The 16,497-nt window shown below is 49.4% G+C and overlaps 1 protein-coding gene across 1 annotated transcript; it reads right to left on the bottom strand.

Annotated features, from left to right (window-relative positions):
• Nucleotides 1-256: 256 nt before the first annotated feature.
• Nucleotides 257-1,993, bottom strand: KCNA10 (potassium voltage-gated channel subfamily A member 10). The gene has a single exon (XM_006064952.3). It carries the CDS (start codon nt 1,891-1,893, stop codon nt 358-360), a length of 1,536 nt encoding a protein of 511 aa, XP_006065014.1. The 5' UTR covers nt 1,894-1,993; the 3' UTR covers nt 257-357.
• Nucleotides 1,994-16,497: the final 14,504 nt, after the last annotated feature.

The raw sequence follows: 16,497 nt of genomic DNA, 5'->3' as shown, positions 1-16,497 counted from the left end.
GATCTTATTAAAGTGTAGATTCTGCTTCAGCAGGTCTGAGGTGGGCTTGGAGTCTGCATTTCCTTGCTTCCACCTGATGACGATATTGCTGATCTTGGGCACTACAGGTGAGGCACAAGGACCTGAAGTCCCCCCTCACAGGAAAGGAGAATGGAATCTTTCTACAGTCAATTGAAAAAGAAACAGCTGAGAAAATAGAACAGAAGTATCAGTTTATTAAAATAGTTTCCAATCAAAGATGGTCTGTGGTCACAGATGATATATTTTGGTTTCTGGAAAGACAGAGAGCAAGAGGTGGGAAGAGGAGAGAGAGACAGAGAGACCTGGGAGACTTGGGGCCAAGAAGCCCTGGAGATATCACTTCCTGGACTTCTCTGCAGAGCAGCTACCATTGGTCTTGCTAAGAGAGTCTGTGCTGCCCATTCTTGAGCCTGCACTGTTGAGGAGTTTGTCGATTTCTCCTGGGATGCTCTGCTTCTCCTCATTCTCAGTCTCCCGATGGTAGAAGTAGTTAAAGTTGGAGACAATAACAGGCACAGGGAGGGCAATGGTGAGGACCCCTGCGATGGCACACAGAGTGCCCACGATTTTTCCCCCTGGGGTGGTCGGGCACATGTCCCCATAGCCCACAGTTGTCATGGTGACCACCGCCCACCAGAAGCCATCAGGAATGCTAGAGAAATGGGACTCTGGCTCATCCACCTCGGCAAAGTAGACTGCGCTGGAGAAGAGGATGACGCCGATGAAGAGGAAGAAGATGAGCAGCCCCAGCTCCCGCATGGAAGCCTTCAGTGTCTGCCCCAGGATCTGCAGCCCCTTGGAGTGGCGGGAGAGCTTGAAGATGCGGAAGACCCTCACCAGGCGGATGATCCTCAGGATGGCCAGGGACATGTTCTGCTGGGCACTTGGCTCTGTCTCCTGGACCAGCTCCGTGATGAGGGTTGCAAAGTAGGGGATGATGGAGATGATGTCAATGATGTTCATGATGTTCCTGAAGAAGTCAGTCTTGCTGGGGCAGACCATGAACCGGAGCACCAGTTCAAAGGTGAACCACACAATGCAGGTGGACTCCACCATGAAGAAAGGGTCAGTGAACATGGTGTGGGAGAGGACTGTTTTGCTCATGTTGAGGCTGGGGTCTCTCACCACCTTCAGCTCCCTATCCTCTCGGAACTCAGGAAGGGTCTCCAGGCAGAAGATGGTGATGGAGATGATCACGACCAAGACGGAGACCACAGCCACACCACGGGCGGCACTGGAGCTCTCAGGGTACTCAAAGAGGAGCCAGAACTGCCGGTGGATGTCATTGGTGGGGAGCAATGTTTCAGGATCTTTGATGAAGCCTTCATCCTCTCGGAACTGGTCCATGGCCTCACTGCCCAGCTCATAGAAGGAGATCTCGTCTGCAAAGACGTCGATAGGGACATTGGCCGGGCGCCGGATCTTCCCACCAGATTGGTAATAGTATAGGATCCCATCAAAACTAGGCCGGTTCCTGTCAAAGAAATACTCATTTCTCATGGAGTCAAAGAACTGCATCCTTTTCTCCCGGTCTCCCAGGAGGGTCTCTGGGAACTGATTGAGGGTTCTGAGCTGGGTCTCGAACCTTAGGCCAGCAATGTTGATGATCACCCGCTGGTTTCCTTCATTTAAGACCACCGTCTCAGGCCCTGGGGAATCAACGTAGTCTCCTGGGAGCTTGGAGAAGACCGTCTCATGGCTGGTGCTGTCATTGATGAGGGTCTTCCAGTTGGAGAAGGGGCTGCTCCCAGGCCGGCCTTTTGGGGTGGTTGGGTCAAAGTCTGTGGCATAGCCTGGCTCTTCCTGGATTTCGTCTGAGTTATCAAAGTTGACCAGAGCAACCTCCATTTCTTTCCAGCCACACACATCCATCCTAGGGGGTCAGGGAAACAGCATGAAGACCCTCAGTCTTCCCCGCCCGATGTGAGCTGTGGAGAGGAAGAAGGGCATCATGGGAGAGCTAATATAGGGTTCAGCTGGTTCTTGATCCAGCTTGCAGTGAGGTTTACCAATAGGTTAAAAAATGGTTTATTTTTAGCTCAGGATGGAACCTTGTGGTTATTTTGGCAACATTCTTCTGGAAACCAGTTTGCACACTTGGAGTCTGCACACTAATAATGAGAGAAGAAATTGGAAAGACAGAGCCAGACTGAGAGGGGAAAACTTCTCCACCCAAACAGAGTGTCCATACACAATGACAGGGAGAGGTCATAATAATAAAATGTGTAATTTTGTGTTTGTTCAAAGTTCTCCAGTTCACCCAACACTTTTCGTGCCCAATCTCACCTTTACCTCTTTTTTCTCACACTTTATGGCCAGTCCCTTACTTATCCTTTTGGGTATTATATCATCAAAATGTGTCTAGAATTGAACCAATTCTTATCACCACCACCACTACCTCTTGGACCCAATTGGAATTCTGTTGGGAAGGATGAAGATGGAGGCTGAGTGGACAAGCACTGTCCTCCCAGCAGTAAGCCTTAGCCCCTCCTCTGTAAGTAAGTCTAGGGTTGTTTAAAGGATACGTTAACTGAGATAGCACGTGTGGAATGCCTGGTGGAGAGATCCTTAAGTTACAGTCATTATTTTTGTGAACTTCCCCACATAATAGCGACTTTAGAAGCCAACATAAGTGAAAGTGTTAGTTGCTCAGTCATGTCTGACTCTGCAACTCTGTGGGTTGTAGCCTGTCAGGCTCCTTTGTCCATGGAATTCTCCAGGCAAGAATACTGGAGTGGGTTGCCATTTCCTTCTCCAGGGAATCTTTCCATCCCAAGGATTGAACCCGGGTCTCCTACATTACAGGCAGACACTTTACCATCAGAACCACCAGGGAAGCCCATAGCCACTGATATTTTTTGTGCCTAAGTCTAAGATGTTTTTTATTTTTCTTTTAATTTTATTGAAGTATTAGTTGATTTAAGTGTGTTAATTTCTGCTGCATAGCAAAATGACTCAGTTTTTTATATATATTCTTTTCCATTACATTTTATCACAGGCTACTGAATATAGTTCCTGTGCTATACAGTAAGACCTTGCTGTTTACCCATCCTATATATACTAGAGTTTGCATCTGCTAATCCCAAGCTCCCAATTCTTCCCTAACCCAACTACCTCCCTTCTGGCAACTACAAGTCTGTTTTCTGTCTGTGAGTCTATTTCTCTTTCATAGATATGTTGATTTGTGTCATATTTTAGATTCCATATATAAAGGATAGCATATGGCATTTGTCTTTCTATTTCTGACTGACTTCACAGTATGATAATCTCTAGATCTATCCATGTTGCTGCAGATGGCATTATTTCACTCTTTTTGATGGCTGAGTAATATTCCATTGTATTTATATACCACATGCTCTTTATCCATACATTTGTTGGTGGACATTTAGATTGTTTCCATGTCTTGGCTATTGTAAATGGTGCTGCCATGAACATCAGGGTGCATGTATCTTTTTGAATTATAGTTTTGTCCGGGTGCATGCCCAGGAGTGAGATAGCTGGATCACATCGCAACTCTAGGTTTTCAAGGAACCTCCATACTGTTTTCTATAATGGCTGCACCAATTTACTTTTCCATCAACAGTGTAGGAGAGTTCCCTTTTTCTCCACACCCTCTCCAAACTTTATTATTTGTAGACTTTTTAATGATGGCCATTCTGTAAGTCTAAGATGTTTATGGGGAATGATTTCATTAAAAGTCTTTTGAGGCAGTGGAAAGTAAGGAATAGTGTGTGTGTGTGTGTGTGTGTGTGTGTGTGTGTGTGCACGCATGCGCATGTGTGTGTGTATTAGGGATGGGGTTAAGGAGAACATGCCAGTGAGCTTGGATATCCACAAACATGAACTAAGATTCCTTCTTTAGGTCCATTCAAGCTTTGACTTTAGCATGAGAACCCTGAAACCAGGCAGGCTGGGGGTGACAGTGGGAGACAGGTAAAGTCTGTGGTGGTTACAGCTTTGAATAGTTTCATTTGCAGATAACGAGGGTAACCTGCATGCACACAGCTGTAGTCTTTGCAAAGTGATTCCACATTCACTTATTCACCTTCACTTAAATGACAATAGTCATAGGAGGGTGGAAAATGTTATTTCCATTCATGGGTGGGGAAACTGAGTCACAGGAGCCAAGTGGCCTTCCCAAGTTCACACAATTAGTGGCCCAGAGCCCCAACATGAACCTGCCTCCCCGCCTGGTAGATCCACTAGATCACGGGGCCCCTTGCATGGAAGCTGAGGCCTCTTGGGGAGCTGCAGCCCAGGGCCTCAGAGTGTGAGAGTTCAGAACTCGTTTGGTCCCACACCCTCTTTCCTCAGTTCAGGGGCAATGTGTGGGGTGAAGAGCTCAGGTTAGAGTGGCCAGGATGGGTTGAACACCTGTCCCATCTCATGAGAGTGTGTGGCCTTTGCAAGCCACCTAATTTCACTGAACTTCAGCCTCTTGATCATGGAATTGGGAGGATGTACCCACCACTGAGAGTGTCAGGTACCACGTGAGCTGTAGAATGTTGGAGGGCAGGATGGAGCCACAGTTAAGAACTCCTAGGCTTGAGCCCATTGCCGTGAGGTGGAATCCTGACCCTGCACACGGTCAGCCTGGGAGGAATATTTGCTGCTCCTTTGCAGTGGTCCATGTGATGATTTAGGGGCCCAATCCTGGGACACTGGGCTGCTGAGCAGAGGTGGGACCAGGAATCCAGTTCTGTGTCTGCCTTGTGAACTCAGAGCTGTACTTTCTGGTTTGGGATCCTAACCCTCGGTGAAGCTTTGGGTTTGTTTCCTTCTTGGCGTGAATCCCACTCCATTTTATCCAGACTGAGAAGAAGAGGTACCATCCGGGGGTCTTGGAGAGAGCTCCAAGTGCCTAGAGTGGGCCCTTATTAGGAACCTGCCCCTTCTTATCAGGGTTTGGGAGGCAATGTGGAGAGGAGGGAGAGCTTCTTGGGCCAAATTAACTTCCTCTCCTGGGAACCAGGCCATTTTCCTTCCCCTTTCTTGTTCTCCTCTTTGCTGCTTCCACTTCCAGCTCAAAGTGACAGGTACAGGGGTGGCTGAAGAGGGTCAGGTGGTGTAGGAAGAGAGAAGAATAGTGTTAAGTTCAGAGTGTTCTGTGGTCTACTGGAGCTCCACGTATGCATGTATTCACGTATGCATGCTCAGTTGCTCAGTCATATCTGACTCTTTGCGACCCAATGGACTGTAGCCTGCCAGACTCCTCTGTTCATGGGATTCTCCAGGCAAGAATACTGGAGTGGGTTGCCATGCCCTCCTCCAGGGTATCTTCCCAACCCAGGGATTGAACTTGCGTCTCCTGCAAGTCACCTGCATTGCAGGCAGATTTTTTTTTTTTACCACTGAGCCACTAGGGAAGCCGACGTGCTGCATTTAGAGTAGTAACTTCTGTTCATTATGGACAGAAGGAAGAGAATTGGTCTTGGGACAAGAGACCTGGCTTGAGGCCCCACCCCAGCCCTTGTGTGTATGTGTGTGTGAGTGTGTGTGTGTGTTAGTCACTCAGTCATGTCCGACCCTTTGTGACCCTATGGGCTATAGCCCGCCAGGCTCCTCTGCCCATGGAATTCTCCAGGCAAGAAAACTGGGGTGGGTTGCCATTTCCGTCTCTGCCCCAGTCCTTAGGAGTTGTATATTTTTGAGCAAATCACTAGATTCTATGAGCCTCTGGTTTCTGATCCATAAAATGGGAAATATAATGGCAGTTCCCACATGAAAATGAGAACTAAATGAGGTAATGACAGTAAGAACACATAGTGAGCTATTATAAAAATTTAAGGAATGACCTCCCCACTCCCCTACCCTTTGCCCCATATGTAAAGCCAATGTAACATATGTGTAAGCAGAAAAAAGTTCCATGTGGCCTCACACGGCCCCGGGAGGAATTCTCAGCTTACTGCCATCCTATCCACTCTCCTGATCCTGCCCCTGTGCCTTTGTGCTGGTTTGGCTCCCCCTGGGCATCCACCTCCCCTTCCTCTGTCTTTCCTCTTCCTCCCTGCCCACTTGGGGGTTGTTTGGATCCTGCTTGTCTGACAAACCTAGCCTGGCCAGTCCAGCTTGGAGAGCCCCCTACCTTCCCTGAGTCTGGATCTCCTTGCCCAGATGGTCCACTTTGCACTCATTTTGGAGTCCCAGCTTCCGCAGTTCAGCCTCAGGGTACCCACTCTCTTGTGAGCTTTGAGAGAGCAGGACGGTGTCTTACAGTTTTTTCTTCTGCCCTGCACGGTCTTAGGGGGCAAGATTCACATCTGATGATCCCCCCACTGCATCATCCCAGGGCCCAGCTCAATGTGGTGGATAGAGAAATGTCCGATGAGGGTCAGCGGGGTGTAAGAAGTGGTGGGCAGTGCTAAGTTCAAACAGGGTTGTGGATGTGCAGTGAATATTTGTTAAGCAGGTGAACCATGAGTGAAAGAAGTGAGAAGTTCATGCTCACGGGAACGGGGATCGTCTCTGCTTTGTGCACCATTACGATTCCAGGACCTAGCCCGGTGTTGAGCCCACTCAGAGTTCAGTTAATCTCTGGTGAGTCAATGAAGTGTGGCAGATAGCATCCTGGGTTGCCATGCCCCCACTGCCTTGATCACTGACTACTTGCATTTCCTTATCAAAACTCCATTTTAAAAATCTGTAATAAGAAAATATGCTAGTCAAAAAAGGCAGATAAAATAGGTACATTTAGAGTAGCTCCATTTAAACACAATTCTAGAAACTGCAAACTAACCTAGAGTGACAGAAAGCTGATCAGCAGTTGCCTGGGGAAGCGGGTGGAGAGAGAGAGGAAAGGATTATCAAGGGGCCAAGGGAACTCTCTATTAAAACAATTAGCTAATTAACTTTAAAACTGGACTGTAGCTGCTTTATACAGATGTGTCAGTTTCTGCTGTACAGTAGAGTGAATCAGCCACACCTATATACACCTCCTGTCTTTTTCGGATTACCTTCCCATTTAGGTCACCGCAGAGCACTGAGTAGAGTTCCCTGTGCTCTACAGTAGGTTCTCATAAGTTATTTATTTTATACTTAGTAGTGTATGTATGTCGGTCCCAATCTCCCAGTTTATCCCATGCCCCGCCCCATTTCCCTTGGTGTCCATACACTTGTTCTCTATGTCTGTGTCTCTATTTCTGTTTTGCAAATAAGATCATATATACCATTTTTCTAGATTCCACATATATGCCTTAACATACAGATATTTGTTTTCCTCTTTCTGAATTACTTTACTCTGTATGACGGTCTCTAGGACATCCACAACTCTGCAAGTGACACAGTTTTGTTCATTTTAGTGGCTGAGTAATATTCCACAATATGGATGTACCATATCTTCTTTATCCATTCTTCTGTCAGTGGATATCTAGGTTGCTTCCACGTCCTGGCTATAGTGCTGCAATGAACATTGGGGTGCATATATCTTTTTTTTTTAATTTTATTTTATTTTTAAACTTTACAATATTGTATTAGTTTTGCTGAATATCGAAATGAATCCGCCACAGGTATATCTGTGTTCCCCATCCTGAACCCTCCTCCTTCCTCCCTCCCCACACCCTCCCTCTGGGTCATCCCAGTGCACCAGCCCCAAGCATCCAGTGTCGTGCATCGAACCTGGACTGGTGACTCGTTTCATACATGATATTATACATGTTTCAATGCCATTCTCCCAAATCTCCCCACCCTCTCCCTCTCCCACAGAGTCCATAAGACTGATCTATACATCAGTGTCTCTTTTGCTGTCTCGTACACAGGGTTATTGTTACCATCTTTCTAAATTCCATATATATGCGCTAGTATACTGTATTGGTGTTTTTCTTTCTGGCTTACTTCACTCTGTATAATAGGCTCCAGTTTCATCCACCTCATTAGAACTGATTCAAATGTATTCTTTTTAATGGCTGAGTAATACTCCATTGTGTACATGTACCACAGCTTTCTTATCCATTCATCTGCTGATGGGCATCTAGGTTGCTTCCATGTCCTGGCTATTATAAACAGTGCTGCGATGAACTTTGGGGTACACGTGTCTCTTTCCCTTCTGGTTTCCTCAGTGTGTATGCCCAGCAGTGGGATTGCTGGATCATAAGGCAGTTCTATTTCCAGTTTTTTTAAGGAATCTCCACACTGTTCTCCATAGTGGCTGTACTAGTTTGCATATATCTTTTTGAATCATGGTTTTCTCGGGGTACCTGCCAGGGTACTTGCCGTTCTTGGTAGTTTTCCCTGAGTCTTGTATCTTTTCATCTGCCCAGCTTTCTAGGGCTTTGATAGAATGCAACCCCATGGACTATAGCTCGCCAGGCTTCTCTGTCCATGGAATTCTCTAGGCAAGAATACTAGAATGGGTAGCCATTCCCTTCTCCAGGGAATCTTCCCGACCCAAGGATCAAACCCGGGTCTCCTGCTATGCCTACAGATTCTTTACAGTCTGAGCCACCAGGGAATAGTCCTTGGCTCCATTCATGGTAGCCAAGATGGAAACTGGTTCTGACCTTGGGCTGCCTGCCTTTCCCTCCATGGCCCTCTGGCAGGCGATGGACGTTCTGGGTGCAGTGGGGCACCCCGGTGAGGGTGGAGTTGTGGGGATGGGGTACTTGGGGGACAGCTCATTTCGTGGCGGGCAGCGTCCTGGGGCACTCTACTCGCTGTTCTTGGTAGTTTTCCCTGAGTCTTGTAGCTTTTGATCTGCGCACCATTCTAGGGCTTCGATAGAATTACCAGTATTCAAAGCTGAACCCTTACCCGCAGCGGAAGTGATCATTGTATTCAGGAGTCTTCTATGACATCTGATTCCACTCATACCTCTGCCATGCCTGTCACAGTGCCAAGACAGTGTGTTGGGCTGAAATAACCTCTTTTCCCCTCTGAACATACTTGTGTTTTCCTCCATCTGGGTCACTGATTGTGCAGGTCCTGTCCCTTGCATCCCTTCCTTCTGACTTCACCTGAAGATATAACTTTCCTTAAGGAGACAGGGAGGTGCTCTTGCCCTCTTGATAACCTCCGCACAAGGTTTTGACACAGTTTTCTGGATCCATGTCTCATCTCCCCAGAGCCCTGTAGTCTTCTGGTCCCTTGGCATCTTTGTAGGCAGGGACAGGCGGGTCTACTCACTGTCCCCAGCACATCTTACAGCTCTCCCTCTTCTGAACTTTGCTCCTCCTCCCCCAGAGCCAGACTGGCTTGGGTTTGAATCTCAACTCTGCATGCAGTAGGTATGTGGCCTTGGGTAAATCACCACCTTCATAAACAATGCTTTGTTTCTCTCCAAATGGGTCTACTCATATCTTCCCTCAAGGTTCTTGGGGGAGGAAAAGATAATACATGTGAATAGCCTGCAGGGCACATAGTAGGCATTCCTAGATGGGAGCCGCTATGGTTCACACTCATCTATCTTGGGAAGCCTTCAAGGCTGTGTGTGGAACACAGTGACCCTCCCTGTGGAGCACTTTAGTTTTGCCCACCGTCTGCAGTCGTGGCTTTGTTGCGCTGGTGGTCTCTTCCTGGACTAAGCTGGGCACTTCCTGCAGACAGGGCTTTGTAGGGGCCCAGCCCTGTGCTGTTCCCAAAACAATGTTCCAAGGATGTCTGAGAGTCTGGTCTCTCAAGTTCACAGTGATCAGGAGCAGTCAGTTGCCCTTGGTTGCCTAGCAACCCTAACACTTCCTACACTTTCAGGTGAGGCGGCAGCCATCCCTGAGTCAGAGACTGGCTGAAAGAAGTCAGCATGCAGGCAACTGTGCATGCTGCCGCCCCGAGAGCCTCAGGGACGGGAAACTCAGAGTTGCATAGAGGGCGAGATCAGATGTCACAGGGCTGGGAGCAGCTGGGGGATGAGGAGGTGGGCAAGTGGGCTTGGCACAGGGTGGGTTTCCACTGGTTGCTGTCCAGTGAATAAGAGGATGATTGAAGGAAGGAGTGGCTGGAAGGCAGAGACTGGTGCTGCTTATCTTCAGACAGAAGAGGGAGTCCTTGTTCTGCTGGATGCAGTTCCTGGCCCACTTTGTGAAGATGACTCCACAGTGCCTCTTCCTTCCATCTGGGAGCTGCTTCTCTCCCCTCTTTGCTCCAGCCAGGCCTTGGGGCCACTGACTGTCCCTCCAGGTGGCTCTCATGCTCCCTCTCCCTGGTTTCAGCTCTGCCATCAGTCCAGCCCCCTCTCTTGTGCTCACCTTGAATGACCGGCCCAGCTTCAGACAGGAGCCTGAAGAGAATAGTTTCTGGTCCTCTCTGCCCAACTGGCGGTCAGGATTGGGACTTCACCCTCCAAGGGCCTCAGTTTCCCCAAGTGGGGAATTGTGAGAGGGAGTCTTAGGCAAGACTTGCTGTCCTAGCCGACCTCCTGTCCCTAGGGGGAGGTGACCCAAGTACCCTCCTCTCCCCGCCATCCTAGCAGAAGGCAATGGGTGGAAATGGGAGCCTTGGAGGCATCAGAGGGGTAAAGCTGGAAGCTGAGGCCAGCATCCTGCTGGGAGACCTGAACCCAATAGGGAAAGTGGAGTCAGCAGGCTGGGGTGAGGATCTGCAGGGGGTTGGCTCCCTGGGAGCTGGAAACACCCTTCAGCCGAGTTAAAACACCAGGCTCTGGGCAGATGGGAGAGCCCGCTCTCAAGCCTGACTTGGCCACTTACTGTCTTGTGTGATGGAGGACAAGTGGCCTTGCTGGCACCTGCTTCACTAAGGGTGTCATGAGGAAGGGACACCACACAGAAGCACACAGCAAGCGACAGATGCTCAGCGAAGGCTGGTGGCTGTGCCTGCAGGGCCACGGGTCAGGGGTAGGGGTGCGATGGCCCTTCTCTGTTCCCGCACTGTTAAAATGTGTGCATCACGACCCCACTGCTGCAGTAGTTGGGCCCTTTTGGAGGCTGTCCCTACTCAGGTCAAGCCTGCCGGTGCAGGCAGGCTCATCAGGGAAGGGGCGGCCTGAGGGCAAGCGGCTCTGGGACCATCTGAGGGGGACTGTGTGTATGGCCTGTATTCAAAGCCCCTCACCAGTGGTGAAGGTACTCTCTCCTGTCCATTCCCATCACCTTTGCTCCTGCTGATCAAGCGTTTCTACACAGGATTTGAGTCCCATGATGGTCCTACGATAATAAGGTATAGGTTATCCCCATTTAACAAATAGTGGGGGACTTGCCTGGTGGTCCAGTGGTTAAAACTTCATCAAGGGGTGTGGGTTTTATCCCTGGCCAGGAAATAAGATCCTGCATGCCTCAAGACCCACCCCCCCGCCATAAAAACAGAAGCAGTATTGTAACAAATTCAATAAAGATTTTAAAAAATGGTCCACATTGAAAAGAAATCTTAAAAAAAAATAAGGACACTGAGATCTAGAAAAGCATGCGTGCATGCTAAGTCGCTTCAGTCATATCCAGCTCTTTGTGACCCTATAGACTGTAGCCAGCCAGTTTCCTTGTCCATGGGATTTCCCAGGCAAGAATACTGGAGTGGCCCTCCACCAGGGAATCTTCCCAATTCAGGGATCAAACCTGTGTTTCTTACTTATCCTGCTTGGCAGGCGGGTTCTTTACCACTAGCACCACCTGGGAAGCCTACTAGAAAAGCATGTGACTGGTCAAAAGTCCTTTGGTCACTAAGTTATGGAGCTGTGACTTAAACGCAAGTGTTCTAGCTGCAAAGCCAACACTTCCCCGTCTATACTATAGTCCCACAATAGCAGATCCACCGCTGTCTGTGACCTAGTCTCATTCAGCCGGGGATGCTGCCCAGGACACAGACACACAGAGACATAGATCTATACACTGCCGCAGTCACACACAGGCACTCACTGCCACAGACCCCCGTAGACATACTCAGACACACACATCAACATGGCCACGTGAGCCTTCTCATCCAAATAGTCACAGATATGTGCTTGCTACAAGGAAAATCACCAAGACACCTGTGCACACAGACAGACATGTGCTCATGTGCAAATATGCAGAGACCCACGAGTGGGCTGCCATGTACAAACCTGCAGCTGTACAGACCACCCACGTCCACAGATGTTTCTGTTCCAGGTATGCCTTGACACGCCTACCCCTGTCTAGTCTGTCTACCTCTTAGAATAGGTTAAAGTCACTGAAAGAAGACAAGGAGGGCTGGAGGGGCTTGGGAGCCAGTCACGTGGCTCTCTTCCTTGCCAGGGCGGGGTGGGCCCTGCGTGGGCAGTGTGTCTCTCTCCCTGCAGGGACTGCTCAAGGACAGAGCTATCTTTTGAAAGAGACAGAACGACATCTTCATTCACTGAAATCCTGAGCAACAGCAGCGATGCTGAAAAGAATGATCACAGGATAATTCCTTCTGGCAGGAATGTAAGGGCTTACAAGGTAACTGCTATTGACCATGAGACTGGAATTTTCCCCCTTGACACTGGGGAAAATACTTCTGCAGCCTTGTTCAAGGTTAGGGATGCACCTGATCTTCTCAGTAACATGTTACAATTCATCATTATAAATTTATTTAAAACCATCTCATCCCCTTTGCCACCCGCCCAGAAGGCAGCTTGAACAGCGGTTAGAAGCCTGGATTCTGGAGTCAGTGGGCCTAGGTTTGCAACTATAACCAACTAGTCCTATGCAAGTCACTTATTCTCCTTGCCTCAGTTTCTTTATCTGTAAAATGGGGAGACTACCTATATCTTAGTTCTGTCAAACTGATTAAAGGAGTAAATTGTTTGTAAAACACACAGGTTAGAATAGCACCAGACAGATGGTGAGTTCTACATAAAGGTTATATTATAAAGTGTTCAGGAGCCTGGGCCTACCTGCCCCAGAGACTAGCTGCCTTGTCTTGGCCTGGTTTTGAGCGTAACTGGGGTCTTTCTTTAGTGCCCCAGCATTGTCTGAGTGCACAGGCTTTCTCCTTCTCCCAGACTGTGCTCCCGTCTGGATCTTTGTTCAGGTAAAGCCTTCCTTCTCCTTGATCTTCATACTCCATCACTTTCTAGACCATGAGGGATCTGCTTTCTTTAGGTTACATCTTGCTGTTCCCACTACCCTATCCACCTGTTCAGACCTCCCCTCTTGCCTGATTGCCATGGTGGCCTCCCCATGTGGTTAGTTCACACAGATGGACCCAGTCTCCCCTGCACAAGGCCTCTAGCAGACTCCTCCATACCCAGATCAACTCCCACCTTCCTCAGCCTGGCATGCATCCTGGGCCTTTTTTCTCCTGCTCTGTGGTGGGACCCCACCCTCATCTGGTCTCTGCAGCCTGTCCTGGGGCCTGTGGACACTTGTACTCTCCAGAGAACTAGAGAGGAGGGACCAGCTTGACCCTCCTCCACCTGGCAGTCACCCATCACCCCTGCCTGCTTCTCACTGTCCTCTCCCTGCCCCAGGGCAGCCTAGGGCTGGGGAAGCAGGTCCTGGGGCTAAGTGTGGACACTGAACAACAAAATGCCAAATGCTAGCCTCTCCTTTTTGCTAGAACTCTCAATCTTGAGTTATTTTCTTGGGATCACCTCCCTAAAGAACCATCCCATAGCTGTGTTTCCAGGATGTATTAAGCTGTATGATCTTGGGCAGGTTACTTAATATCTCTGTGTCTTAACTGCTTTATCTACAAAGCAAGGATAGTAATAACACACATTATTATTAGAGAGATTTGGGGAAGGATTCATATCCTCAGATTACCCCAATACCTAGAATGTTGCCTTGTGCATAGAAGAAGCTTTGTAAATATTGGCTGAATAATTCATTGATTGGTACACAAAGGCATGAGCTAGTGGAACGAAGCACTTGTGGTGGAACTGCAGACATCTGGCTGTGTGGGGTGGAGTGGGTGGTAGAAGCTGCCTATGTGCCTGACGAAATACCACAGAGGCCATTGTCTGTCCTGCTAGACCAAAGTTCTTCTGTTTCTGGATCTGTTCTTCTATTGGCTCCTATGTGGGACACTGAGCAGTGGGGCTCTGGGGCCTCCTTAAGCCCCAAGAAAGCTCTGGAATTTCTGGAGCAGGAATGAACATAGTGGGTGGGGATCCCAGGACAGCTTGGCTTTCTTCTGGTGCAAAGACAAGGCTCAGTTTTAGCTGAGGGATTGAAACTGCTGTTCTTGGAAGGTTCTGAACTAAACAACCTAGGAATGTGGACCATCAGAGTGATGCATCTCCCTAAGAACATGCTGGGAAACAAGCCCCTCTGGAGAGCTCACGCTTGCAATTTCCCAAGAATGCTTCAGGAGCTCTAGGAGAAAGATGCTTGGGGCCCTTTGATGTGGCGGGTAAGATCCAGGGGCAGAAATTGACGTGTGGATCAAAGGGGAAAATGTGGCCAAGAACTCACCAGCAGGAGCAGTGGGTGAGGAGGTGCTTCTGGTTCGGCCTGAGTAGGCTTGGATGCTCCGCTAAGTCAGCTCTCCATGGCCGAGGGGATCTGCTGGTCTCCGGGCAGACGGGCAGACTGGCAGGAGGAGCCTGCCTAGCTGATGCCTGGGATTCAGAAATCCTATCCTATGAAATAGGATCGCCCTGGCTCTCTGTGCCTCTGGAGGAAGCTTGAGAGAGGATCCAGGAGGGTTAGCGGGCAGGGTGCAAAGTGCAGGGCACCAGGGGTGAACCTGGCAAACCCTCCACCTGACAGTGCACGGATCAGATGCTGACCCCAGAGGCTGAATTAGTTTGACCCAGTGTCCTAAGAGCAAATGATAACATGTAGGCACAGAGGAGGGTGGTGGTGAGTTTGTGTCTCCCCATATTACTCCCAGCTTGTAGGATATTTTGCCCATAAATGGGTGATCGAGTCAGGATGGTTTTGCTCAGTGACTGATCCTTGGCGTTGAGATTCTTCGACAGGGCCCTGGACTCCATCTGGGCCTCCCCACACCTGGCCACCTGTGAGAAAGGCTAGGGTAAGGGCACAGCTGGGGGCTTGCCTCAGTCCCACTGGGCTTGAGGAATAGAACCCTGACCTGACCAACCAGGGAAGGCTCCTTTCTCCAATTCCAACCAGAATTGCAGGCACCTAGGAGGGCCCTGGCCTGGAGGAGAGAGAAGGTCTCACCCCCAAAAGGCCAATGCAGAGAGAGGGAACTGTCCCAGCTATTTGCCCTCATCACCTAAATAGGTGATCTATTTGCATATCAGCACGAAGAAGAGACAGAAAGGTGGAACAGGCCTGCACTGGTGTTAGAAGGCTTGGTGTCCAGTTGACATTTACCAGCTTGTCATTTTGAGCCTATCCCTTAATCCTTCTGAGGGACCACAGCAGTGACTCAGCACACAGGCTCTGGAGCCCACTGCCTGGGTCCAAATCCAGGCTCAGCTACAAGCTGTGTGACCTTGGGCAAACTACCTAACCTCTCTGAGCCTCCATTTCTTCATCCATAAATAGTTCATCTGTCACAACCCTGCTGTGAGATTTAGCTAAATTAATACACATAAAACAACGTCTGGCATAGTGATGTAGTAGCCCAGGTGAAGTCCACCTTTTGGTTTCAGGCATCGGCGGATGCACAGTGCCTTTACTGCCCAAGAGGCTCTGCTGGGGGGGTCTTTTGGGTGATCTTGGGATGGCAGATCTTTTTGTTCTTTCTCATGGGGGGGCTGGCATGATGCTTTCTGGGCCTCCATTTTGGAGGAGAGTTGGTGCTTCATGGATTCTGGTGCTCCAAGGAACCTTACCAGTTCCTTGAATCAAGGTCTGAGTTCTGGCTCAGGAAGTGTTTGTGGCCCACCAGAAATGCCCTGGCCCTATCCCAGCTCAGCTCCCCGAGACAGGGAGCTGAGGCCTTTCTCATCACCAAGGCCTTTCTCATCAATAGCTAATGAGTGCATCAATAAAGGATGCCCTTCCCAAAGCACCCTCCACCCGGCCCCGCTGCAGCCTCTCTCTTCCTGTTATTGCTTCCCCTCAGGGTTACCCAGGTGGCCTTGCCCTGTGAGGAGTGGACAAGAGTGTAGTCTCAGAGGGTAAGGGACTCCGCATGCCTGGCATTTATCCTGCTGCCCAGGGCTGTGCCTGCCCTCTCTGCCCCAGATATGCCCCTCCTAGAGATGGAGATGGGCTGCCAAGGAATACTGGGGTAACTCTTCCCCCTGGTAGCTGGGCTTAACCTGGGTGGGCTCACATCCCTTCCCCTTCGGGCTCTGACAAGTTGCTTCCGGACCCCTGAATCCTGTCTAAGAGGGATGGGGAGTAGGGGCCACAGCTTCTCAGTTCCTCTAGTGACATGTCAGTTGGTTACACTGTTCATTTACTCCACAGCCAGTTATCAGTCACAGAACCTGTGCTGGGTGCTTGGATTGTGGGAGAACAAATGTGAACACCTTCCAAGGTGGTCGTGGTCTAGGGGGCAGCCCAAGGGGACAGAAACGGTGGATCATACCCCAAAAAGAAGTGCTACTTTGCAGACAAGCTCCAGGCCATGGAGAGGCTCACCATCCCTGAGGGTATGATTCCTCTGAGCAGGGGGAGGGGTCTTGACAGGGGAAGAGGGGGCTACATGTGCTGGGACCCAGCACGTGTA

Source organism: Bubalus bubalis, chromosome 6 (genome assembly GCF_019923935.1).
Source record: "Bubalus bubalis isolate 160015118507 breed Murrah chromosome 6, NDDB_SH_1, whole genome shotgun sequence".
Classification (NCBI taxonomy): Eukaryota; Metazoa; Chordata; class Mammalia; order Artiodactyla; family Bovidae; genus Bubalus; species Bubalus bubalis.
The sequence above is the reverse complement of the archived record's forward strand: the minus strand, read 5'-3'. Positions and strand labels throughout refer to the sequence as shown.